The sequence below is a fragment of the Anomalospiza imberbis genome, chromosome 15 (genome assembly GCF_031753505.1).
Source record: "Anomalospiza imberbis isolate Cuckoo-Finch-1a 21T00152 chromosome 15, ASM3175350v1, whole genome shotgun sequence".
Lineage (NCBI taxonomy): Eukaryota > Metazoa > Chordata > Aves > Passeriformes > Viduidae > Anomalospiza > Anomalospiza imberbis.
In genome coordinates, this window is record NC_089695.1 from 16,473,573 (window position 1) to 16,501,460 (window position 27,888).

Here is a 27,888-nt window from a genome sequence, read left to right on the forward strand (position 1 = left end):
CCACACACACAACGATCCGAGACAGTATTTCCTCCACAATTTTTATTTTAAATTACAAAGGATGTTGCATACATTGATGAGTTTGTATCTGAATAGAAGTGCTAGGGATCAAGGGTGACAGAGTAAACAAAGTCAATAGTTTAATTGTGCCTCTTTTCAAAAAAAAAAAATAAAACTGCACAAATATTAACCAACATTTAACATTGCAACTCTTAACAGATCATGCTTTGAACAAGGTAAATTTATTTTCTAACAGAGACAAGACTTTCAGTACGTTTTTCTGAGCTCCAGTTGGAAGTTGATTATAGAATATAAAGGACAGCATTACAATCATGACCCCAAGCATAGGCAGAACAGGATGCCATGTTTTGTTTAAAATGCCTTTTTTATTTTGCATCTGCATGTGCCATCAGCCTTAAGAGTTCACCCAACTATAAATACTGAGCAAGAAGTTTTCCTTGGATATATAATACTCCAGGAAGGTAGATGATTCCAATCAGAATGCATGACTATCCATCATTACGAGAGAAATTAAAATTAAGTTTTCTTACTAGGTTCTGTTTCCTAATCAGAAGATTTTGATAGGGTGGGATGCGCTTTTTCCAATACTAAATCTAATCCATAAGTTTTCCTTACTGTAGTAAAGTCACCCAAATTTGACTTTAAATATACCCAAATAAAAATTACTTTAAACTCCAGAAAATCTCTGAACAATGATGTTATCTAAAAAGCTTGGAATTTTTTTTTTTTTAATGGGGGAAACAAAAAAAATGCAAGCGTGGCTTCAAAGAGCTCTGGTTCCACTTTTAGCTCCACAGCTTGTTAGAAAAACAATAAATTCAGAGTCAGTATTTGCTCCCATGGAAGTTCATGGATGTCTAAGAGGCTGAGGATTATATCCAGAGTGCAAAGACACCTTCTCGAAGCACTGGAGGGAAAACATGGCATATTGTGAAATGCAAGTTGTAGAAAGACAGAGATTTTTTGTTTGCTGCAAAGAAGATACAGCCTGAAAGTGCCATCTTTGATTAACGACATTGAAGAATCCCAATTTACATTGGGAGATATTCAAGAGTGGTGTTTTCTCAACAGACTAATGCCCTTAATACAGTTACAAGAAGGATCAGTCACTGAGGCAGCAACTGTTGGAAATGTACTTCACACGATCCCTGGGGTAAACAAAATAAACCTCAGCTGTGTGCAAGGCTGTGCCAACAAGCCAAGACCACATCTAGCAGCACACTCCACTAGGTGATTCCAACTGAAGCCTCCAACTTCAAAAGAAAATCAAATCATGCTTAGAGGATTTGAAACTCGGGTCTCAAGGCCAAATACAGATCCTGACATTCACGGTCCAGAACTGGGTTGTGCCTCAGCAGAATTTCAGGAAGACGAGCAAGCACGTTTGAGGAATAGAACTGCATTTGCTATTTCTGCTGGAGGCAGCTTGGCCTTGGAAATTCTCCCGACAAAACCTTTTAGAGCTTCTTTAAAATAAAAAAAATAGCTATGTTTAAATGATTTATGGAAAAGCACATCCAGTCATTATAGCTGTGAATAAGCTGTTTCATTAATGAAGGCAAATATTAGATAAATATTGGGGGGTGTCTTTAAAAAATAAATTTTAAACTGACACCTCTACATTTCCAAAGTGTCTGTTTGCTTTTAGGTTAGTTAAAAGACCTTTCATCCATTTTAGGTTGGTTTTTTGTTTGTTTGCTTTTTTTTTTTTAAAACCCCAACTTTTCCCTGGCCCTCTTAGTATGGAAAAAAGTCAGTCTATAAATTAATTTAGGAACTGAACACAGCTGAGCCTGACTCTCACATCAGCTTTACAGCAATACAACTTTATTAAATCACAATGATTTCAACTGGTATGATAAGAAAATCCAGCCCATCCACACATAAACACAGCTTTAGTAGTAAGTCTCTCTCATCCCAAAAAACATAAAGTACTCACCAAGTATCAGTAAATGTGTTCAAGAAACCAAAAAAGTAAGCGTCAGCAAAAGGGGTTTTGGGTTGAAAAACACCCTTCAGGAGCACCCCCACGTTTTGCAAGGCCATTCAAAAACGGGTCTTCCTTAGAAATACAAAAGGACTACTGAGAGAAACTGAAATCAGCCCTGTCTGCACTCACTCCAGCACGCTTAAATCAGCTCTGATTCCACCTCAGAAGCTTTGACGAGTTCAGAGGGAATGAAAAACACTTAGTTCTAGATGTACAAGTAAGGCACAATATAAAGCCACATCATCATCTGTCATGAAGGGAGGGGAAGGACGAGGGTCATACATGGTACAGCAGAACAAGCAGCCCATCGATTCCAAGTGTGGCACCTACGCTCAGACTGACGAGATCTCGACAAGAGCAGTTATGACAGCATGCTTTTAATATGGAAACAAATCCTAGAGAATCCAGTGTATCAGAAAAAGGAAGAGCTTTCTGGTTGTATTAAATCAAAAAATAGATCATTGTTTTTGGATATAGGATTAAAAGTGAATATTCACAATGCCTACACTCAAAAACAAACAAAAAAACCCCAGGACTTCGTTAAGATCCACATACTATGTATGAACACTGAAAATCTTTAGAAAATGGTCTTCTCTAAAGATCACCCCAAAACGCATGCCACAATTGCCAAAAAACAGAACATGTACATTTGTTGGTTTTTATACCCTTATAAGATTTTTGTTTGTGATAAGTATACACTAAATGTATATATTTTAATGACACTAGAGGAAGCAGATTGTTACTGGCATTAAAGTACAACCATTTCTAGACGGTTTAAATGCCACAGAGTCCCCTGGTTAAAATGTAAAGCTGCACAGCTTGCCTATGTCACCTTTATGATAAAGTTAAACCAGCAAAAGGTCTTATCTTTACTCTACATTTTACTGCCAGGTTTTATTTATCTCAAGTATCGCTGCAGCATTCTGACCAGCCCAGAGTTAGCAGCAAGTGGCAGGAATCATATAAAATGCAGTTTCTTTTTTTTTTTTCCTTTTTCCTCTTTTTTTTTTTTTAAACAAAGTGCTTTTCTAAGATATACATACATATAAATAGTTACAAAATAAAGTGTCAACATTAAAAAGCTCAACTATTTCAAAGCTTTAACTTAAAATAATACATAGGAAACACTGAAATGCGAGGGTATGGAACTCACTATAGATTCAAAGTCTACTTTGAAATGCGAGACCAAAATCATAGTCTGGTTTTCAGACAAAAATAAAAAGCTATAAAGTTGTGTGTTGCTCAGGATTCCCAGGCAGCAAAAAAAGGGGGGGCTTTTAAATGCCTTGTCAGTTGAATTTGTCCCAGAAGCTTTTACCTGATTTCAAACTGCTCTCTCCCAATGCTCAGACGCTGCCTCGCCCGCAGGGTTTGGATGGAGCACAGGGACGAGCTCTGTGTGCCAACCCTGCTCAGGCACAGCCTGCACCTCACAGGACACATTCTCTGTCGGGGTTTTCGGGGCCCTGGGCAGCTCCACAAGAACAAGAAGAATACACCAGACCCACTGTGGAAAGCAGCAGCCAACTCTCACCTCACCTGAACAACAACACCACCACCACAAACGCCTCCAAGGAAAACACCCACATTCCACTCAGATTTTGCAAGCCTTAAGTGGATTTACAAAGTTTTGCCTAAATTGCCCTGGGTATTTGTTCAGTCTCTTGTAGGAAAGACTTTCTGTACAGCTCAGTAGTGGTATTTTGGCCTCCTCCTCCCTTTTGAGTCTTCCAAAATATTTAGGTACAAAGGAAGCTGTGAGTGTGGCAGGGCCACCACTTTCACCAGCCACTCCTCCTGCACTGTTACCGATTCAGGCTTTTTTCTCTTATAGTACAAGCTCGGATATAAAAATAATCTACTTATAAACAAAAAGGAATCACAGTACAAATAAACTTAGACAAACTAGAAACAAAGTGGAGAAGTTCCCCAAAGGGAGTGGGGAAAAAGCCTTCATGGACTTTTGCATTTTTTTTTTCAGCAGCTACATTTGAAAATATTTGGTATTTCTATTTTCAGTAAACAGTGTTTTGTCATCTTTAAATAGGGAGAGAAAGAACAGGGAGGAAAAGGAGGGGGGTCCATGAAACCAGAGAATGATCTTGCCTTGAGATAAAGGACTTTCTCATCAAAGGCTAAAGCTTTTAATCTGTACGTTAACACTGACTACAAAGCCAACTCTTATTAGCAGAAGAGCAAATAAGAACTTTGTGTTAATATTCTTCAATCATAGAAACTACTGAATTAACAAGAATAAGTCACATATAAGTCTGAAGAAGCTAGTTTCGAAATACCTGTACAAAAATATAAAAGTCTATAAATTTTTTTTTTGTTTTGTTTGAAGCCTGTGTTGATCCTTGGAAACATCACATGCATAATAATACATCAACTGGAAAAGTGGCAACTAAGGAATTAGATCTTTGTAGCTTTTTTTTTTCCTCTTTACATATATACACGTTACAATAAAAATAATTTTATTTTGGTTGTTTGGTGGAAGTATACTACAACAAGCTAAATACTTTTTTTTAAATTCTCATAGTCGAAAACTATTTTACCAATAGCTTACTAAAATCCAAATATATTAAAATCTCCTACAGTAAGTGCAGAGAAAAAAGATTTAAAGACTCCAAGACGGCCACCAACTTATCTACCATGGAAGCGAACTACAAGAACAGCAAAATAATATTGTTATGTATGAATGCTCCTTCTGTAGATAATTGGACCCAAACAAAAAAATTCACAGTTCAGTAAGATCCCTAACCCTGACCTTTAATTTTTTTTCTTTTTTTCTTTTGTTTTTACATTCAGTACAGTATCATATAAGCTGTGCAAAACTTTACTTAGACTGGCAGTTCGCCATATCAGTTGCATTTGTCTTTGGTACAAAAATAAACAATCGCATTAATGTGCAAGTATTTGTTTTCTTCCGGCCAAAGTACCGAAATTGAGTTTTCTAGAGCCATCTTTTATACAATACATAGACTCTGTGGCATATATCTACATTTTCAACATATTCCTATATACATTCAAAAATTTTTAAGAGCTGGAACAAATACATTAAAACCTAAAATCTCACCATCTATACAGCTCGGTTTTGCCCCTCAGGGTTTTCTTCATACAAAACTTTACCAGCTTATACTGATAGCTCTCCCCACAAAATACAAGGCACAAAGAATATACTTTTTTTTTCTCTTGCTTGCACAGACATTTAAATACTCTTTTAAGCTCAGAAAATTAAAGTCTTATATGGCACACTAGCTCTAATGCTGTGTGTGCTATGTACAAGTTAATGGTTGCAAAGAAAGCTTACTGGGTTTTTTTTTTAAGAACAAGAAAAGAAAATCCAATTATTTAAAAATAAAATTTAAAAAGAACAAAAAACTCCCTACATTGACAGCTTCACCAAAAAAATGCTTCCTCTTACTTCACTTGGACCATAAACCTGTTACAATGTCTGGCAAATGCTAAAATATTTTCTCTAGCAAACTCATGTTTCTGCTTCTAAAACAAAAGCGATATATTCTGGTCCTAGATCATTTGAAAGAGAACTCTCATTTCTGCCCTTGAGCTTGAAGCAGCTTTGAAACTATCTGGTTTATGGTCCAAAAATGCTCTGCAGCATTTTCTACCACGCCGTGATTTGTTTTCCTACACTGTTACTTGAAAGCAATGGAACCTACAGGTGAGTGTTTACAGGACGCTAAGCTGACATGCAGAGCAGAATGCCATTTACAACGAGGAACTCGGCAGCACAGGCAGAACCTGCCCCAGAGCAGCTCCAGTCCTGTCCTAAACCTTGGCCATCGGTATCCGCAGCCCCACGAGGCCGCCCGTGGGGTCTCCCTCTGCTGTCTTCTCCAGCACCTGGTTCACAAACTCCGACGTCTGTCCAGCTACAGGAAGTCCTGAAAGGAAGGGAAGAGAAGCTGATCTCAGGTCACTGCTCATGGCACATTCCTACCGATGCCTCAGGTTTTGGCTTTTCTATGTTTCACATTCTGAGCTGCTTTAGAGTGTGGGTCTGGGGTTCACATTATGGGATGGTGAGCTCTCTTCACAAAGCAGGGAGACAAAACAATTCCTGCTCCAGCTGGGGACCAAGGACAAATGATCCAAACCTCAGCCCCAAGAGCACAAACAACGTGGGCTGGAGAGAGGAAAACAAGCAGGATGGGACTGCATGGGCTGGAGCTGGAATGGGACAATGAACTCCAATGTGCCAATGGAGCAGAACTCATAAAAGTGAGACCTCATGACCAGTCAATCATTTTTGGGACCATTTCGGTTCATCTTGGGTTCATTTTGTGCCATTTTGGTTCATCTTGGGTTCATTTTGTGCCATTTTGGTTCACCTTGGGTTCATTTTGTGCCATTTTGGTTCATCTTGGGTTCATTTTGTGCCATTTTGGTTCATCTTGGGTGCAGCCCTGGCTGGGCTCTTGTGCTGCCCAAGGTGGATCCATGGAGGAGATCCTTTTAATAAATCCCTGCTTTATTCTCTAGCTCTGTCCAGCCTCTGCTCTAGTTCAGCGTTCCCAAGGCATCACTATGGGTGACACAAAGCCAGGGGACACTTTGGGTTGGACAAATGGAATCAGGACAGGGTTCATTCGTTTCTCTAGATCAGAAATTGTTTGCAGTCAAATACAGAAAGCCCAGAGAAGGCACCAGGATGATCAGAGGGCAGGGAGGAAAGGCTGGGAGAATTGGGATTGTTCAGCCTTTGGAGTGGCCTCATTGTAGCCTCCCAGTGCCTGAATAAGACAACAAGATGGAGAGAGAATTTTTACAAGGGATGGAGGGACAGGACAGAGGGAATGGCTTCAAACTGCCAGAGAGCAGGGTTAGATGGGATATTGGGAAGGAACTGTTCCCCACAGGGTGCCCAGAGCAGCTGTGGCTGCCCCTGCATCCCTGGCAGTGTCCAAGGCCAGGCTGGATGGGCTTGGAGCAGCCTGGGACAGTGGAAGGTGGAATGGGATGAGCCTTGGTGCTCCTCAGGGTATTTATGATTCTATATCTTCATACCCAGGTAAATACACAAAGTTCACTGCTTACCAAGAGTGTCTTTAATAAGTATGTTCAACTTTTGTTCCATGTTGATTCCTCTGTCATCTTTAGGTACCTGCACCCGATTAACTATTTCTTGTTTAATGGAGTTGATGACAAAGAGTAAATTATCTGCAAAGAAAAAAAAAAGGATTAGCTTTACATCACATTCCCCTGGAAGGGATTCACAGTTACGCACACACAGTTATCTGTGTCAAAGGTGTCACATCACACTTACTGTAAAATTGAATGTGATAGTTTACATCAAATATTACCAATATTTTCAATGATATTTACAGAACATGCATACATTTACATAACTTACACCTGCAAAGTAGCTCAACATTGCAGGTAACCCAATTTACATTCACTTTATTCAATGGGCTGGTTTTGTAGAACAGAATTGCTGGGTTTATACCAACTCTTTTCTCTATGACCCAAGTCACATCACAGTGCAAAACACAGACTTGCCCAAACAATAGGAAAATTAAGATGTGAAGAGTTGTATTTACCATATTCCGTGTTGAGACCCCAGAGTTTAACTTTATTGGCTTCATACTGGGCTTTCTTTTTTAGTCTACAAGCCCTATGGCGAGAAGAGGGGAAGAATTAGAGCACTACCAGAAATTCCAGAGTAGTAAGAGCCACATGAAGTCATCAACCAACCCTCCCAGAGCTGTGATGCACAAACACATCCATCCTCACTCACCTGCACTGGAAACACTCTGCTACCTGCATCTGCTCACATTTGACACTTGTGGAATTTGCCACTGTCCCAGCTGTTTGCCCCATAGCTAAGGAAGCCAATTCCAGTGGAAACACATCCTTACCTAGGAAACAGGCAAACCACAGCTCCCAAGGTGGCAGCTGCTCTCCTTTTTGATAAACTGGTAATTCCCATTTGATAAACTGGTAATTTCCACTTGCTAAACTGCCACTGCTCCATTGCAGGAGCTGCCACATGAAGCAGAATTTCTTTAGGCTAAACGACTAAAAATTGTTTAGATCTTTATAATTTACTTGTAGCAATCCAAATTTTCTCATCCCTGCAGCTTTACCCAATGCATACCTGGAAGCCAACTTGTTCTTCTCTTTCCTTGACCTGGGTCTGGCAGTCAAGGGAAGTTCACTGACAGGTGTCAGGTCACTGATCACCTTATTCAGCTTCCTCAGCTCGTTACCAATCTGGAGGAGTTTTCTGGGGTTGGGAGTCAGGTCTTCTACATCAGTCCTCCGTGACTTCTTTGCTGCATATTTTCCTGTTTTAAACACGCAGAAAAATGGGTAGGGAAGTGACATAATACATACACAAACCTGCGAGAAAACACTCTAAAATAGGCATTTTTTGGGTGCAGTTTAAGTTCCTTTGTTCATTGCAGAAGAATGGGCCGGAATCAGGTGATCCCTGAGGCCTCTCACAATAGAAAGAGCATTTCCACACAAAGAGCTTTGTACAATTCATATTCTATCCAGATCAGATAAGAGCAAATACTGCTGGCAAGGCCACTGGATGTGACAGAGAGCATACACACAACTCTGCTGAAAAATGTATGTCACAAGTTCAAACCCTGTTGTTTTGCTCCAGCTGTAAACTTGTTAACTCATATGCAGCCAAAATATCCTCCTGTACACTCCAGTGGATTAAACTCCTAAATAATCTAATTGCCAAAGTCCCGTTCTAAGAAAGAGTGCTGAGGCCTGGTGCTGAAAAAATCTTCAGCAATGCTGAGATGAAATGATCCACATAATGCCAGTTAATCCCTCTTATTGTATGTATTTTAAGCTATTTAAGGCCAGGTTTTGCACTTGACTTAAAGGTCAAGTGGCCAAGCATCTGGTGGGTTTGAGTCCTCAGAGCATGTTTGGTTATTTGGTGTTGGATAACAAATATAAAATAATGGAATCGCAGAATGGTTTGGTGTCACCAGAGGACACAAGGAAAAACGATGCACCACAGCTATGGGCAGGATGAAGAGACTACTTTATTTCCTCTGACTCCAACATTTATAGTTTTCAAAAGGTGTCAGTGGATTGGAGGGAGAACGTGCCACCTACCAGTACATCAAATTTCTCCGCCTCTATGAAGGAATGCAAAACAATAGGTTGTTTACAGAAAGTTGTGTGAGAAAGTTTTCTACAAGAACGTAAACTCAGAAGGCTTTAGAAAATCTTAAAAAATCAGGGCGACAGTTTGGGTTGGAAGGGACCTTAAACTCATCTTTTTCTCCCCCTTGCCATGGGCAATGAACACCTTCCACTAGACCAGGTTGCTCAGAGCTCCATTATGAGAAAGAGCAGGGACAGGGACTTTAGGTGCTGATATTTCACTACAGGATAAAGAAGCTTTTAAAAACTAAGGACATTCAAAGAAAAAAAAATGCTTTCCTCCCTGAATAAATCTACAGGTAACAACAACAACAACGACAAAAAACCTTCTGATTTAAGAGAAGGCCAATTGCCATGTTAAAGACAGGAATTTTCAACTCTAAGGGAACATTAACCTTACAACCAGGGAAGTTGGTTTAAATTGCTCCTTCAAAGCCAAAATCAAATGGAGCAGCCTAAAAGAGGTCCTGTGAGAAGAAAACAAAAATACCCCTAAGAGTGGTTTGTTTTGGGTGATGTTAATCATGTTTGTGGTGCAGTAATTGCTCACTGGGAATAAATCAGTTATTAGAGCAACTAGTTTAAGTTTCTAAGAGGGCATCTTAAGGAAATAGTTTATTCCCAGAGGAGTAACTGCTTCACTGTGCTGCATTCACAGGGGGAAAACAAGGAGGGAGGAGCAGAGAGAGACAGTTGTACCTTAGTGCTTGTCCTCAGCTCATACCAGTCCCCTGAACTTGGCATCCCAGAGCCCTCCCAGCCTCCTGCTAACACAGGCAGCACTGACAGGAACAGCCACGAGCAGCAAACATCAGTCAAGTCACCATCCAATATTTACAGTATCCCACTGAGAAAGCTTTGAACTCTTGGGGTTTCTACTGAGAGCCCTTGGAAGTCACAATTCTCAATTCATCCACACTCCTCTGGAAGAAACCACACTGAAAGTCCCTACTGTGTGCTCACTGTGCCTTCCCTGGGCACTGCAGAGTAACAGATTTACAGCGCTTGAGTTCTCATGGCCAAAACACAACTTCTCAGCACTTGCAAGGAGGGGATTTTGGCTGCTGAAGGTGTCACAAGGAAAAGACAGTCATTTGAGACCAGGCTGAGGATTTCTTACCATGGTGGAGCCCATTCTTCTGGTACATGTTGCTGGGCAGGGTGTCCCTGTCCCACTCGGATGGCCTCAGCATCCTCTCCTGCTGGGACGGCGTCAGCTGCTCGCTGTACTCCCAGAAGTATCTTCGCTTGCCTCTTTTCCGAGAGGATATTGCAGTCATTTCTTTTAAATCCTCCACAGAATCGTTTTCATACCCTAAAAGCATGCAGGGGGTTGTTTATATGCTGGTGACAGAATTGTTTGTAGCCCTTTAGCAGCGGACTGAGGATTCAAGTTGAAAGCCAAACCACAGCCAGCTCTGTTTTGCATTATCTAACACTTGGTTCCCAGCATCAACTGCTCCTGGGTACTTGCCCTAAGTCCAGGATAGACACTGAGCCACTGATGGGGCTTCAATAGTTGAAAAAACCAAAATTATTTATGCATTTAAAGACCCTTTATGTTCTCTTGACTCCCTAAGCTGTAGTCCCCCACAATCCCAGCAGTGCCAAGTACAGACAGCAGATGTTGGACCATGTTCACCCATCCTGACAATTTCCTCCATGAACTGCCAGGAACACAATCCTAACTCACCTCCACATTTGACAAAAAACATGGAAAGAGAAGCAGATTAAATAAAGAAGGATTAGCAAAAGACAATAAAGAAAAAATTATTCAATTATAGAACACTCTGAGTTGGAAGAAGCCCACAGGATTGAGTCCAACTCCTGCTGCTCCTTGGCTCCAAAGACCTGCAGAGAATAAATCCAAGCACTGATCCCTCCTAGGCTGGAGAAAGGGGCTCTGTTATCAGGACAGTGACCAAAAGACCATCTAAGTCGAAGGGATCTGGACCCACTGTTCAACCTCTTCCTCCTCTTTAGTGGGATGGGAAGAAATGACCCTCAGTAAAGCTGTACAATATTTTAGAGGTGAATTATGATGCACTTGATATCATGAATTGCTCATGAAGGACATGGAAATTGTAATGCCACTGCTCACATCACAGAAATATTTTACCATAACTACGTAAACCCAAACCACAGGTTTTCAAACCCCAGATATGCTTTAGAAAATAATCTATACTAAGGTTAAAAAAAAAATCTCAAACCACGGCATGACCTTTTGTGCTAAAATGCTAAATATTAGTTTACATTTACTCAAAAAAGGAGCATTTCTAAACATCACATACTGTGATGGAGCTAAAGGAAAAGCCACCCATGCAGGGACTGCAGGCTTAGCAAGCCTTGACCCCATATGCTTCAGCTCTGCTTCATCTTCCAGCAGCACAAAGAACACTTTCTTCCTTTTAAAACAGTCCATTCAATTAGTCTGTTTGCACTTGAAAAAGCAGTTGAAAGAGGAAAAACAAACTTTCCTGCTTTGGTTTGACTCTCACATCATAACCCAAAGCACGAAGTCAGGTATGCAGAAGGATGAAATCCATCCTGAAGTTCTGTTTCTCACAATTTCATCAATTCATTTACTTGGGTTCTCTGGTTTGTTGGAAAGGCAGGATTTTAAAGGCAAACCAAAACATCTGTGGTGTATAGCCAAAATTATTGACAATTTACATTAAATACAGTTTCAAATACCATAAATGTTTGTAACTGTAGCTCCATTTTACTCAAATGCTGTTTGACATAAGTATCAAAACACACTCAAAAAGCCCACTGACTTTCCACCTAAAAAAAGCCGTGTAACTCATTATACAGAAATATATAAATTGAACCCATCTTCATGATAACACAGAATTAATCCAACCAATGAAAACAAATCTCTGTAAGAGCTGAAGTGTACAAATGTACAACAAGGTTAAAATCAGGACTTCCTCTTTGCTTATTCAAACTGTAATGAAGTTAGCAACTTCAATTACATTGACTTAATACATCCTGCCTTGCAAGCCCAACACTGACCTGCTGCCATTATAAAGTTACAGAAAAGAGCCCGGTGCAGTGCCCTAACCTAGCACACAACCTTGTTTAGCTGCTCTGCACTGTATTTATTCCTCCTCTTAGCGAAGATCACACAGCAGGGCAGGCTTCTAAGAAATCTGAAAGGGTTCTTGCATTTAACTCTGAAGCCCTTCGCAAGCCCCTCCTAAAAGTGCTCCTTCACATCCCTCCCTGTGGTTTCGGGTTTAAATTCACCAGGGTTAAATGAAGCAGAACAGAGAACAGTGCTCACATGACTCCTGCATCTCACCAGGTGAAACCCAAAAATAGCCCCACTGAAACAAACCCAGAGAACTCCTCCTCTTCACCACTTCACCACAGAGGCTTCTGGCAAATCATTCCCGGTGCTCTTCCCCCAGCTGATGGTCCAGGTGCTCAGACTGACCTAATGCAGCTTCTTAAAGCAATCTGTGTCTCTAGGAGCAATTTTTAACTCATTTCTTCTCCAGTGCTACTGACAATGGAATAAATTGCTGCATTTCCCATTCCTGGAATCTCCCGACTGCTCGATGGCAGGAACAGTCATTTAGAAGTCTTTCTACTAAATGAGACAGGAAAAATAAACTCAGTAATAGCAAAACCCCCACATATAATGCTAAAAAAGGCCTGGGCTGGTAATTCCCATAATAAACTACCTTTGCAGGGGACCAAAATTGCTAAATCTGTGTCATGGTGATAATAAAAACACTATGGTCCAAACTTGCCTGAGAGCCAGTCACATTTTTAGCTATTTCTCCTTCACTGTATCTAAATATTTCCTCAGATAACACTTGAAGAAAGCATTTCATTCACTCTAAAAGCATACATGAAGAATAACCAAAAGCAAATTATGCATAAAAGCCATTAGAGGGTCAGCAATAACTAGCAGATTTTTGTCCATTCAGTAAATTATATCCTCCCTCAAAATAACAACTGATTTTGCTTTCAGACCTGTGGAAGGTTTAATTTTCCTGTGCTGTGCCTCTTTTTAGATTCTTTACCCATAGTATTTACCTTTAGAGGTAAAAAAACAACACAAAATACAAGAGTAACATAATTAGAGTACCTGGAGATATTATTTCCTAAAATAGACAAAATACATGATAACATTTTTAATATCACCACATTTGAGGTGAATGGTTTTAGGCTTCATCCATGGAAGGGTTTGGCAAGCTTGGATAAGCCCAGATCCTCAGCTACTGCTGCACAATGTGGATTGTTGGTCAGTAAAATCATTAATTAACTCATTCCACCCACAGTATTTAACATAAGCTCTCTTTTTCAGGGATCCCAGGCTCCCAGTGCAACACATCCCCCATGGGCTGCAGAGCTGGAACAGCTGCTCAGGGCCCCAGAAAGCAGAGGGAGTTCACTCCAGAAGGGAGGAAGAAGCTTCAAAATGTTAATAAAAATGTGTTGTGTGCATGTGAAAGTAGCATAAAGGGCAGAATGCTTAACGAGTTTAATGCCAACGCAGGAAATCTAATTAGAAAATAATTTCATCTGAGAGTTCATTATGACAAACACTGACAAGCTTTAGGGAAGCTGCTGCTCTCAACAAGGAAGAATTTCAGCTGCTTTATCCCCCTGAAGTTACATATTGCCAAATGTCTGAATACTTTAATTCTTATTCTCTACTACAGGGCATTTATAAGATGTGAATATTGTAATACTTCCTGAAGTCAAATGAATACTTGGTTACAATCCTGTGCAATTTTATTTTTATACATTGTTACTGTTTTGTTACCTTCTAGGTGAAGGTTAGTTGTTATTCCTGCTCTTAGAACTCCATTTTTAAAGGCAGGAGAGAGGAATTCAGCATCCTCTGAAGCCCCACCAAGTGTTATTGCTGAAAACCACCTAGAAATGATTCTATTAATTTCAGTCATTCTTTGGATTCTGTGGAAAAGCTGCACCTGAAAATAGGACTTAAATAATTATGAAGTCATTTCACTCAGGATGTGATTTCATCCTGACAGATCCAACTCTGGATAAATCCACAGCTACAAGAAGTGCTAGAAAGCTCTGCACATCCTACCAGAGAGCTACAATAAAAAAGAAGGCCACACTTGCAGGCAGCTGCTCAAACCTCAGGCTACAGCTGGGCTTCCTGTACTCTATTATTCTTGTTGCACGACCACAATTTATGCATTTTCACGAAATAGGGCAACAGAGACTTTGCATACTTTGAATAAATTGCATTGTGCAAAGCACTTAGAAAACGTGGGAGGAGAGCTCACAACTTAAGATCAGTGGTGCTCATCTGTAACTTCCAGGAGTTCAGAAGCTTCCATTCCCACTCAGAGGACAAACCCATCAACCTCCACGTTACCAAAGCCCAACCCTGCTGGTACCTGGTTCTGAGAAGGTATCGCTGATGTCATCGTCCTTATCGTCCTCGTAATCTTCCTCCTCATCATCGTTCTCAGACAGCTCGTGCTCACTGCCAAAGCCTTCATCGTGGTCCTCATCCTCAATATCATCCTCATCCTCCTCCTCTTCCTCAGGCTCTGCTTTGACTGACTGCTCACCCAAAGTGTCTGTCACAAAAAGAGAATAGTTGTGCTCTTCTTTCTTCTGCGAGGAGTCCGACACGGACGTGCTGGCGGAAAGGCTGCTCTCCCCCACGGCCAGCCCTGGGCTCTCCTGGGGAGGGCTGAGGAGCAGCTCTTGAGTCTCTTTGAAAGGCAAGCCAGGAGTTGTACTGTGACCGTGGGGGGACTCGAGTCCTTTTCTCTCTTGTCTCTTTGCTACAGCCCCACAGTAGCAGGTGTTTTCCTTGGCTGCGTCAGCGTGCGCCTGGCTCAGCACGGGCCTGCTCTGCGGCAAGGGGTTGATCTTTACTTTTGCTTTTTTAACATAGTCTTTACATTCAACGTGAATGTTCACCTTTTCACTGCTGTACACGTTGGTCTTGGCCATGATCTGTGTACTGGAAGCAGGCTGGCTGCCAGGCTTGCTGGCCTTCTGGGCACAGTCCGACAGCGCGGCCTCGGCCTGCACGTTCTTGGAAGAACAGACCGGCGCCGCTGCTCTGCTCGCCATCTTTTTGCCAGGTAACAAAGAATTTAAAGGGTTTTGTTTCACACTAAAGAGCAAATCAGGGTAATAGAGTGAATCTGAGACAGGCTGGGAGTCCTCGCTGTTCAGCTGAGCCAGTGTGGGTGTTTTGCTTATCACCTCTTCATCTTGGTATGGGCTTGAAAAGTCATCGAGGCCCAGGTAATCCACCTCTTTTGTTCCCCAGATGTCACAGCTGGTTAATTTAGTGTACTTAGTTAGGTCTTCACAGTAGGTATCCCACTGCTCCCACTTGGAGGTGAAAGCAGCTTCTTTGTCCAGGATGTCCGTAAAAGACTCCAAGTTCTCAAGGTCTTTGCAGTCCTCCATGAAAAGCAAGTTGTCCCTGGAGCTCTGCTGATAGTCCATTTCTCTGTCCTGTGCACAGTAAGATAAGTTAAAAGTTAATACAAAAAAAGTATCCAACATCTCTTTCCTCTACTTCATCTGGTAAGGAGAGCTCAATTCCAGTGAAGTATGAGAGTGGTGACACAGGAAGGAACCTCAACTTCCAATAAAAGCTTCTTTTGAAGGTCAGAATGAAGTTCAGCTCCTGTGCTTCAGCAACAGGTCTTTCTGAAGACACTGCTCTTCCTATAACACTGTATTTTCCTGCTATTGCAAATCCATCTGCTCATCAGGGACTAAACCAGTACCAATATCCATGTATTTAAAATATGAAAGACATCACAGGCATGTCTATAATCTAGGTCAATCTTTGCTGTGTGCTTAACAGAATATGCTTGAGTTTACCAGTTCCTGGAAAACCTCATTCTAACACAACCAATTAATGACCACGAGTGACCTTTCTCCTTTGAAGAAGGGAGAAAATGAAAAAGGGAATGCTCATATAAGCAGTTTGTGAGTCAACTTTAATTTTCCTTCCCCTGCATTCACAGCTTGGGTGAAGCAGAACATAGCAGGGGGAAATCCTTCCTTGTGAGGGTGGGCAGGCCCTGGCACAGGGCACCCACAGAAGCTGTGGCTGCCCCTGGATCCCTGAAAGTGTCCAAGGCCAGGCTAGATGGGCTTGGAGCACTAGTGGAAGCTGGATTTGAGCCTGTTTGAAGAAGTGCCTGCTGAGGAAGCATCACACTTGCTGGACAAGCAGTCCAGCTCTTCCCTAATCAGCAGCCAGCAATAATGAACAATTTTCCAGCGTTCTTGAACCAACACCCCTTTATTCCTACAAGAACTGGTGTCAGTCAAGGAGATTAAATTCTGGGCGCACACAGGTGACCTACCAGTTCATACATGAAGTCTGGATCCGAGCTGCTCGCCAGGAGATCTGTGCTCATCAGAGTCTGCTCTGAAAACAGGTGGCTCCGAAAGGCATCCCCAAAAGGAGGGTCCATTCCACTCACACTGGGCTACAACACAATGGACAGACATTTCAAGCATGATAAAAAAAGGCACATTTTCATCTTCAACAAACAGAAAGAGGATCACCATTCCTCTTTGTCTCAGAAGGTTTTTACCACCGCAGATAAGCACATCATTCCCCAGAGCCAGAGAATGCTTCAAGAGCAGCTGACAACATGCAGGAGCAATCAAAGGACACATTTCTATCCACCACAGAGCTGCAAGAGCATTCACTGCTCCTTCATTCTTCCCTGTTGGTTTCAAAGTCTTATGTTTGCCAAATTTTGGGATATGTTGGCATTTGTAGAAGATGAGGACCAGTACTGGCAAGATCTGGGAGTCTCTCTAATACAAATCATTTTGTACTAATGCAGTGCTGACTGTGTTTAAAGCCATTAGAACTCACAGAACTTCCATATTAAATTGTAAGGAAAGCAAAATTTATGACAACTAAATCTAGACTGTTACCTCTCTCAAGAATTAAGTGAAATTTGGCAAAAAGAAGCTTTATACAGGATGACTGGGCATGCAGGGAACAGGCAGCAAGGCCTTCTGCTACATTTAATTCCAGACCTCGATTTCTCTTCTAGACGCTCTCACCCTGAGGGTTGGGAAGGCAGAAACACTGTGCTGCTGAAAGTCATTCAGTGTGCTCAGTGTGAATCACTGCAGTAATAAAAGGCTGTTCTGCTCTCCAGGCATCCTCCCTCACCCAGAGACAACGTGGCTGAAGCTTGAACAAACACAGGACCAAGAGCAGCACCACAGCTTCTACCACAGACACTACAGGGACCCTACAAAATATACATCCTTTAATCTCTTACACATCTTCCCTTCTAGAGCTGGTGAAATTTGTTCTTAAACAGAGGCAAAATTATTTACAGAGCGAATAAAATCCTAGCAGACTTACCTGAGGCATTTCCAAGCCCAGATTCCCCAAATCCAATTCCAAACTTCTTGTTTTATTCACTTGTAGATTCCTTTCCAGCTTTACTTCAGTCTCAGGGAGTTTACACTGTCCATGCAATGAAATTTTTCCTTAGGATAACTTCAGTTCACCCTGATGGAGCTTTTCTATTTGTCGACTTCTGTGCAGAATAAACACAGCAAACCCCCAAGGAGGTAAGTAATCCTTCACCAACAAGGTGAAAGCTTAAAAGACAGCCAAAGGCAAGAATATTCCCTGAAAATTGATTTTTTTCTCATGCTGGAATATATAGACATTTTCTTCCCCTGCCATCTTTCATTGAATGAAAAACCACAGATGCTACAGAACAGAGCTGCTGCAAAAACATTTTTGGCCAAGTTACATTTTGTTGCCTTTTTTCCTCTCTGCTGAGACCAGCAGCTCTACAGACACACCTGAAGAGAAAACCCTGCCAAATTGGGAACAATAATCAGCACACTGCTGGGTATCCAAGAGAGAGACAACCTTTATGACTAATGTAACAGAGCCAATAAACTCTAAAAATGTCTCAGGCAAAAGTCTCAAAATACAAATTTCAGGACAGGCAGAAATGCTGTTCCAGTGGTATCTCCTCCTTTTCTTCAGGGATGAATCCATCCAGCATCAGATAAGATTACATCAATCACTCACACAGCAACATCTAGTGGTAGACGATCACAGAAACCATCCAGCAGCAGAGTGGAAGAGACAGATTTCCCCAAGAGAACAAATTAAAAACTGCCAAATTCACAGCTAATAAAATATCTTCTCTATTAATTCAAGTAAGGCATATGTTGAAATTGGACTTATTTATCCACAGGTAGTTTTACCAGTTTAGGAGTTTCTACTTGCCTGCTCTACTTCAGATGTTTGTCTAATAACTCTTCTGAGCTTTTTGAACAGTGTAAGGAAAACCCTCACTCAGCATTGCTCCTAAGTCAGACTTTAGTGCAATCTGCTCAGACTGTGTTTATTCTCCTCTTCTGAAAAACAAATAGTAAACTCGAAGTGTTCTCCCACAGCTCAGAACCCTCCCCCAGCAGCACATGACAGCATCCCTGTGATTATTCCCACTTTCAGATGGTATCTCAGCTACTTTGTCCTCTTTAGCATATGGACTATCAGACTGTGGGAAAAACAGACACTATGCAAAGAAGCCTTTACTTATCAAAACAGCCTGCTTTGCAAAGAGCAGCTGGAATATAAAGAACAACAGTTCCAGGTCCAGTTACACAGGAGTTCTCAGCTGAACCCTCGCTATCCCTGCCAGAGCGGCCATTCCTCACAGGGCTCTGTGGTGAACGAGCCAGTTCCTTGTGAGAAAAGCTCCTTTCTGCTCCAAAACCTCCAGGGAACTCTTTACTTATTTAAAAGTGACATTTAAAGTCCAGTTTGTGCCTCAGCAAGCCCCATCTCCCTTCACCCAGCAAAGGCCACACCACAGCAGGATGGTCCTTCCCAGGTGGGGACGTGGCAGGAATGACTGAGTCACTTCACCTGGGCTAGGAGAAACAGTCTGTTCTTTAAAACAACCACTGGGATGTTCTCAGACACAAAGAGAGAGGCAAGGTTATGATTCTAAATACCTGAACACATTCTTTCCATGCAGACCGATGCCTTTTTCATCAGCACATCAGATTAATACTTTGACATCACCACCAAACCAGCTCCTGCATTCACAAGGAGACAGCCAGAGTTGTCCCTGACACAAAGGGCAAAGAAAGGAAACATTTGCTGCTTCTTCACTGGCTAGTCTTTGTCGTGTTTTCTGTCAGAACACGAGCCTCAAGCTGTTCCACACACAGCCAGCAAAGGGGGTGAAACCATCTCTACTGACACTGATTTCAGAAACAACCAGCCAACACTTCCAGGTGCCAGCTTTTGGATCACTTCCAAATCCTCAGAACAAACATTCAAGGCTCAGAATAATTTACTGTCTCCAAGACTGGAGGGATAAACTTCTTGCACTATTTAAGAATGCCAGTGCATGTCCTCTCAGGTCAAAGCAGTGTATCAGCTAACCCAATTATTCCCATAATTCTCTTTGTATTTCATTCTTGACATTTTATAATATTAATATTTAAATGTGACTTGAATCCCAGTAGCATCCAGTCAACTATTCCGCAATGTAGGATTTTTCTTAGTAGCTTTGTGGAGGGGGAAAACACAGTGAGGCCATGAAAAGAAAGACATTGCCTCAGGGAGCTGCACAATCCAGATATCCTTCATGCTCCAAACAAAGCAGCCCTGCTTCCAACTGCTTTCCAAATTTCCCAGAAAGATCAAGGTCATCATTAAAAGCCTCCTGCTGCTTACACCTAACTACCAGTGCTTCTTCATAAACTGGTAAATAAAGATGTAAGGCACAAATCAATGACACAAATGGGAGCACAGGTGTCAAATCGGAACTTGCTGTGAAGGAAAGTGATTTGTAGTCTGCAGTTAAAGTCCCATTCTTACAGAATTTATCATTACTGGCACTTTCAGCCCAAGACTGAGTTAGAAAAGAATAGTCCAGCTGTTGTGTTATCTATAATGAATGCAGTTCTGAATGAACTAGAAGAGCTGTGGCAGAGCTCAAGTACAGCAGCACAAAGAATTACTGAAGATAAATATAGCAGGAATTTCTACTTCAGGACAATTTCCATTAATGCCTTCCATCAGCCCTTCCCAAATGCAGAGACACAGGTGGAATACAGAGCCCGAACAGCAGGCAGGGTGCCCGCTCCTCTGGCAACAGCCTGCAGGGAAATCAGATTAAGGTGATTAAGGAGCCAGGCCCGGAGCTGGTTCTGTGTCTGCAGGTCTGGAGTCACATCAGTGCCCAGCTCTGCTCCTGGGAGGAGGCTCCTGCCTTCACTGGGGCCTGAGGAAGGGCACGACACCTGAGGGGACACACAACACACATGGAGAGGGACTCTACAAGGGTGACAGGACAAGGGGAATGGCTTCAAATGACAGACAGTAGGGTTAGATGGGAAAATGGGAAGGAATTCCTCCCTGGGAGGGTGGTGACGCCCTGGCACAGGGTGCCCAGAGAAGCTGTGGCTGCCCCATCCATGAAAGTGTTCCAGGCTGGGCTGGACAGGGCTTGGAGCCAGCTGGGATAGTGGAAGGTGTCCCTGCCCATGGCAGGGGGTTAAAATGAAATAATCTTTAATGTGCAATCCAGTCCAAACCATTCCATGATTCTGTGACCTCGGGAACTGATGTGTCCCTCTAACATTTAGGAATCTGGGCTACTGATGGAGGCATGCACATGTACATTGGTTAAAATCCCATCAGCCATCAACAAGGAACCAAAGCCTGTTCTGTAGAGTTAACACCTAATTAACCTAATGACAAATCCTAATTAAAAATGATCCCCTGTATTAAATATTTACTTTCTGAAGAGGAACTACTACTACTACTTTCTGAAGTGGTTCCAGGATGCCCAGGAAGACCAAATTTCCCACAGGGGAGCAGCAGGTGTGTTACCTGGGATTACTGGTCTAACCCAGCCTGCAGCAGGAGGTAAACTCCAAATATGCAGCATTTGGGACACACAGTGCAGCTCCTGTGCATGTGCTGCCTCTTGGGCCACTAAAACACCCTCCTACCACAACACAGCACCTCCCAAGAAGCCCCTCAAAGAGAAAACCCAAAAATTCAGCTTTTAGCTTAGCACCTCTGAAAGTCTTCCTCGGTCACCTGCGTGAATCATTTGTACCGTGGCTGTAAGGAAAGTTGCTATTTCTGGCCCAGCTCAGCTGTGTGTTTTGTACCACTGGAAAGGCACATGGAGCGTGGCTGTGCTGTTCTGTTGGCTGCACAGTGCTCATTATCCCAGCAGCTAAATGCCTGCTGTAAGTGCATTACAGGAACAATTACACTTTCACGATGGTGACTGCATCACACAGCACAGCTTGTCAAAGTCACAATTTTGATGCAGGTATTAAAAAATAGCTCAGGAGAGCCTGCCAGTACTAAACCTAAAAGCTCAGGCTGAAACATTAACGGCCAGCTCTGAATTTCAGAGAAAGCACAAAATCTACACCATGTGCTTGGAAAGAACCATTACGTACCGTGCACTGTTTGCTGTATCCGGACATTTTATGAGATATTGGAGTTAGAGATGCAAGAAGTTCTCCTGCACGTCTCTTAAAAACATTGTTTTCCTTCCACAGTTTGTGCCAACTTGTTTTCTGTTACAGAACACCCTCTGCTCAGGGCAGTCTTCAAGCTGGGAACATGCAGACTGCCCGGGGTGGAGTCCATCCCTGAAGGTGTCCAGGGAACATCTGGAAATGGCACTTCAGGCTCTGCTCTGGTTGAGAAGGTGGGAATCACTCACAGGTTGGACTCAATGGCTTTGGAGGACTTTTCCAACCTCAATGAATGTCTGTGTTTCTTACTTTTGTTTCTGAATAATGTTCCTTTTTTTTTTTTTCCCTACATGATTCTTCACTGATTATCCAGACTTTTAAAAATTCTTTTACTTTTCTCCACCACCACAAAGACACTAAGTTTATCAGTACTACTATTATTATTTCATAGCAGCGAGCAAAGACACTCTTAAAATGTCTTCCTGTATTTCCACCCACCACAGTCTCATTCCTGGACTCACAAAAGCAGCCAAGTGCCCCTTGTCGATGAAGGATTTCTACTAAAATGTCAGCACAAGCATCTAAGGCATTATGCTCTTTGCTTTTTCTGTCCTGGAGAGAAAATTATACCTGCTTAAAACCCCCAGACTCTGAGTCTGATGGAGCATTGCCACTTAAAAGAACTAAAGATACTTCTTTCACTTCTTCTAAGCCTCTTCCCTTCAGGATAGGGAAACTGTTACTTCACACTCTCTGTTCCTGTTCCTCCACTGACCATCCCTTCCCCCTCCAGTGTTATTTTTCCAATCCTACTCGCCCACAGCAGACAGACTTCAAGACCTGGAAGTGATACCTTTAAGAGAAGCTCTGGTCTGCAAGCACACACACAACACCGCAGGCAGCAGAGCCCAAGAGCCCCCAGAAGAGCAGAGAACTCATGGACCCCCCCATGCCAATGCCAATTCCCAGCTCTGGGGGTGCCCCAGCTGTGTCAGCAAACAGGCAGATCCCAAAGACGGATGGAATCACAGAGTCACAGAATGGTTTGGGCAGGAAGGGAGCTTAAAGATCATCTGGTTCCATTGCCCTGACATGGGCAGGGACACCTTCCACTGTCCCAGGTGGCTCCAAACCTCATCCAACCTGGCCTGGGGATCCAGGGGCAGCCACAGCTGCTCTGAGCACCCTGTGCCAGGGCCTCTCCACCCTCACAGGGAAGGATTTCTTCCCAATATCCCATCTAACCCTGTTCTGCCAGTGTGAAGTCATTCCCCTCGTCCGTCACTTGTGAATTGTCCGTCTCCATCTGTCCTGTAGGTTCCCTCCAGGCACTGTGAGGCCACAACTGTGTCACCCCCAAGCTTCTCCTCTGCAGGTGAACACTCCCAGCTCTCCCAGCAGAGCTGCTCCATCCCTCTGATCCCCTGGTGCCTCCTCTGGGCTCTCTCCAGCAGCTCCAGCTCCTTGCTGTGCTGGGCCAGGGCTGGGCCAGCTCTGCAGGTGGGACTCACCTGAGGGGGCACAATCCCAACCCCTTTCTGCTGCCCACTGGGGATCAGCCCAGGGCATGGGGGGCTCCGGGGGGCCAAGGCAGGTCCAGCTCTCACCCAGCAGCACCCCCAGATCCTTCTCCCAGGGCTGCTCCATCTCTGCATCTGTCCCTGCCTGTGTTTATATCCCAGCCTGCATTGATACAGACCATCATGCAAGAGGCAGAAGCAAAAAAAGTGATTACTTTTTATACTAACAAACATTCTGCATCCACATATTTTGTAACAACTATGCCCAGATCAAGATATTCCTACTAGAAGGACTTTTCTGTATGTTCTGGAACAGAGACAGAGATTTTATTTTTATTTTAGTGCCAAGAGTGGGATGTGCAGCATGTTAAACTTATTAAAACTATATTAACAGATTTAAATTCATTTTAAAAAATTATTAAATTTAAAATAGTCATAGCATAAACCTTATTAAAACAAAACTGCGGAGCAAGGAGAGTTGTTTGCACACGAGAATTAGTAGAAAAACTAACATTTAATTTTTTTTAAGCTGTAGATTTCCCCTGGAGCAGAGCAGGGTGAAAGCAAAGGCAAACAACAAAAGCAAAACTAAACAACGATTCAGCTTCCAATCTCCAGCAATATTCTACATCCTGACAGGATGGCTGTTCCTATATTTTTTTCTGAGTGTCTTTCAAACTAAGAGAAAAATTAATTCTGCAGTTTCCAGGAAAAAACAAAAAGCAACACAGGTCTTATGATGAAGGGAACGGTACAGTCTGGTCTACTCTTCGTACTGTGAAATTACAATTGTTATACTCTTATATAGAAATTTAGAAATGGGGCATCCGTACCAAATACTTCAAAGCCAGCAGAAAATTCGAAATATGCGTCAGTCAAAATTGTCCAAAATTAAAAAAACCCGTGGCTTGAGAGTTTAAAACCAGAAGGATTACAGAAAACCCCCCCAAAAAACAGGGAGATTTTTATAGCAAGGTCTAAACATTAAATTTACAATTTTAACAAAACTTTTGGTTTAACTTTCATACCAGTGCTGACTCTCAAGCACTTCTTATGCAGTGCCAAATCTCCTGATCCAGGTTTGATGTTAAAACATTCAGTTAAACTTCCCAAATCAGAGAGTGTGGACAGGCAGGCCATGGGAACGTAGACCTGTGGGTTCCCTTATTTACCCCATCAGTCTATTAGTGGGACAAAAGCTTCTGTTGGTTCCAAATTAATTCCTGCTAATGCTGACTTCAATCTCTGTCCTTCACAGGCTGTTTGCCTCTCTCATTATGTAAAAACCCCTGGGGAGGATGCTCAGGGGGCCTGATGCCTCTGCTGCGGATTGCTCTTATCAGGGATTGCTCCCATCAAACACAGAATAAAATTCCTTCTTGGCTCAGGTGAGCTCCTGGCTATGGACACGCCTGAGGTCTCTAAGCTGCTGTTATTTATGCATTTAAAAAGGAAATCTCACTGAGATTATTTTAACAGGAAAGGTTTTTTGCAGAATGCGCACAGCCAGAGAAGCTGCGGCTGCCCCTGGATCCCTGGAAGTGTCCAAGGCCAGGCTGGACACTGGGATAGTGGAGGGTGTCCCTGCCCATGGCAGGGGGTTGAAATTAAATAATCTTTAGGGTCCCTTCCAACATAATCCATTTGGGGATTCTAGGATTTATTTTCCATAGAAATTCTGACTTCTCGTGTAAGCAGCCAACAAGAGAAATCGACCACATTTCTAAAGCACCTGTGTCTGCCTCTCTGTAATTTTTACTATGAAAACACATTTAATAAAATTCATAATTAACCTACCCCACAAGCATGCTCGGAAGCGACCTTAGAGGCCTTTTAAACACAATCTTTAAAACATTTAGAAGTGTTTAAAAGACGATAGGAGCATCTGATTCTGTTCTGCGTGTTACGTGGAGCGTGATTTCAACAAGCCACCCCTCGAGTGGCAGCAACAGAAAGATCACGATCACTTTAAGTGAGAATCGCTCATTTCGGCTGGCAGCGCCGAGTGCTCCCAGCTCCAGCCTGTTGCATGGGGAAGCCCGAGCTAACACCGTGCGTCCCACACCGAGGTCTGGATTCCGGATCCCTTCTGCTGGATTCCGGATCATTTCTGCTGGATTCCGGATCCCTTCTGCTGGATTCCGGATCCCTTCCAGCGGCCGATGCCCTCAGAAATGCCGTGGGCTGCGGGGCTGCCAGGGACGAGGGAGGGCACGGCGGCGATGCCGCGGGTGGGGAATAACGCCCAGGGCGGGGACCGTGGGGACAAAAGGTAAATAATAAAGATTGGCTTTGAGTCTGCGGTGACACGAGGGGCTTTAATCGAGGTGCTCCCGGCTAGGAACCTGCGTGAGCTTAGAGCAGACACGGAGAGGTGTCCGACACCGTGTGGGGGACACGCTGAGACCCACGGGCGGCTCCTGAGGCGGCACGGCGAACTCGTGGGTGTTTTACAACCCAAACCTTCGGGGACGGGCCGGGAGCAGGCGACGGGAACGCGCCCCGTCCTCCCCTCAGCGCGGGGCACGGGACCCCGTGTGCGCGGGCACCGCCCCGGGCCGGTCCCGACGCCTAGCTGGGACAGCCTCCCTGAGGCACAGCGCTGCGGAGGGACGGGCGCCGCGGGTGGCCCCCGCAGCCACGGCGCCGCGCGGTGCCCGCGTCCCCCCGGTGTCCCCCGGCCCGGCCCTGACCCACTAACACACCTCCGGCCAACATGGCCGCCCCGCCGCCCAGCGCAGCCTACCCCGGCCGCCGCCGCCCCGCCCTCCGCGCCCGCTCATTGGCTGGCTGCCCCGCCGCGCGCGCTCCCATTGGCCGCCGCGCCCGCCGCTCACCCGCCCAGCGGCCCTTTCAAGCTAGGGTGAGGCGACATGTAAACAAACCCCCTCCCGCCGCCCCGGCCGCGGCCCCGCGACCCCCGAGCCGCGCCCGCCGCCCCGGGCACCCGCCCGGCCGCCCCCGGCCCCGCCGCGCCGCACACACCGCCCAGGGACCCGTGTCCCGCGGGGGGCGGCCCCCGCCCGGCGACCCCCGTCAGGGCTGCGGGCAGCCGGAGCGCACCCGCGCTGCTCGAGAGAAGCCCCTTCCCGGAGCGGCGGCTCGCAGCGAACAGCCGTCCCTCCGCTCTGTCATTACATAAACGGCGCGCCGGAGCGGGGACGGTGCCGTCCTGCCCCGCACTCCCAGAGCGGTGACCCCTCTCCGGCAGCTCCGCTCCGCAGCCTTCGGAGCGGAGCCGCCCGTCGGGCACCAACACCCCCGGGCACAGAGACCCCGCACGCCCACCGGTCACCCCCGGCCGTCCCGGGCATTCCAACAGGTCGCAAACGGAGGAGGTGTCTACGAGCCCGAAAGGCAGGAGCGCAGGACACGCCGAACCCTTCTCTCCCCTCCCGGGCAGCCCCTCCGCCCGCACACCCAGAGCGGCCGGGCTGCCCCGGCAGGACGGCGCTTTCCTCTCCCGGCGCTCGCTGCGAGACTCGCTTTCCTTGTAAAGGCACGGGCCGCTCCTGCCGGGCGGAGGCTGGAGGGGGCAACGCCGACAACTCTCGGCTCAGCCGGCGCTCCGTCCCCGCAGCCCCTTCTCATCGCCCCCAGCCCGGCCCCGGGCCCCAGAGCCCCGCTCCGGGACCGGACACCCCCCGCGCACCGCTGCTCTCCCGCGGCCCCGGCAGCCACACCCCCCCGGGCGGGCGAGCGGAGCGGAGCGGAGCGGGGCGGACGGGCCGCTGGCACCATCCCCGTCCCGCCGCCCTCGGCAGCCGGGCAGACACCTCCGTCCCGCTCTCCCTCCCTCCCTGCCGCCCCCTGCCCGGCGACACCGCCTCCTCCCACCGGACCGCCCGGGCCCCCCGACCCCCGGCGACCCTCGGTGCCCTGCAGCGCCCCCCGAGCCCGTCACTCACGGCGCTCAGCGGGGGCCGCAGCCCCGCGCGGCCCGGCCCGGCCCCTCCATGCGGCCCCGGGTTTGTTTGTTTATGTCCCTTCCTGACGGGTTCCCGGAAATCGCGTGACTCGCCCCTCACGTGGCCCGAGGGGGCGGGCGCGCGCGGGGGGCGGGGGGAAGGAGGCAGCGCCAGCCAATAGCAGCGGACCGTCTCCGTCACGTGACGGCGGCGCGGCGCGCGGGGGGTATTTAAGGCGGGGAGGCGGGTGCCCGCGGGCAGAGCGCGGCGGGGGCGCGGCCGCGGCTCCTGAGGCCGTGCCGGGCGCGCGTCCCCACAGCCCGGTGCTGCTGCTCGGCGGCCCCACTCACGTACTTACCCCCTTCATCCGTCCCTCTCCTACCTGCAGCTCTGTATTTCTCCTACTGTCTTTAGCTATGTGCACAACCACCTTTCACAGTGACAGGTGGCTGGCCTGGTGACTGCTTCAGACACAACTGGAGAAATTATTACTAATAAACACAATTAAAAATAGGCCCGCCTGTTGTTATCTTGCTATTTGTAAAGAATGTCTTCTATCCTTTAAAGAAGTTTTTGCATTTCACCCCATTTCTTCTGGTTTTGCCCCAGAGAGTCCGTGACATTTAATTCTGGGAACAAGGGAGCAGCCACCCACCTCTTATCATTCAGCCCTTCACAGGAGTAAAATGCTTCCATGATTTCCACTAGAGGAAAAATAAACTTCTATAAGGTCTGCAGAACAATTTCTTGTGAGGGGTGGGCAGAGATGCAGATATTTGCATTTCCTAAACAATACGAACAAAAGCAG

General features: G+C 45.1%; 1 protein-coding gene across 2 annotated transcripts; it reads right to left on the bottom strand.

The window, feature by feature from the left end:
• Positions 1-27: 27 nt before the first annotated feature.
• On the bottom strand, positions 28-27,219 carry CREBRF (CREB3 regulatory factor). Of its 2 annotated transcripts, none has more exons than XM_068206168.1 (9): positions 27,081-27,219; positions 17,532-17,709; positions 16,504-16,629; positions 14,554-15,637; positions 10,287-10,481; positions 8,130-8,319; positions 7,573-7,646; positions 7,070-7,192; positions 28-5,916 (listed from the first exon to the last, which is right to left on the bottom strand). In XM_068206168.1, exons 2-9 carry the CDS (start codon positions 17,538-17,540, stop codon positions 5,801-5,803), a joined length of 1,917 nt encoding a protein of 638 aa, XP_068062269.1. In that variant the 5' UTR covers positions 17,541-17,709; positions 27,081-27,219; the 3' UTR covers positions 28-5,800. The 2 variants fall into 2 exon arrangements, with proteins under 2 accessions (XP_068062269.1, XP_068062270.1); XM_068206169.1 differs by lacking the exon at positions 28-5,916 and adding an exon at positions 5,966-6,765.
• Positions 27,220-27,888: the final 669 nt, after the last annotated feature.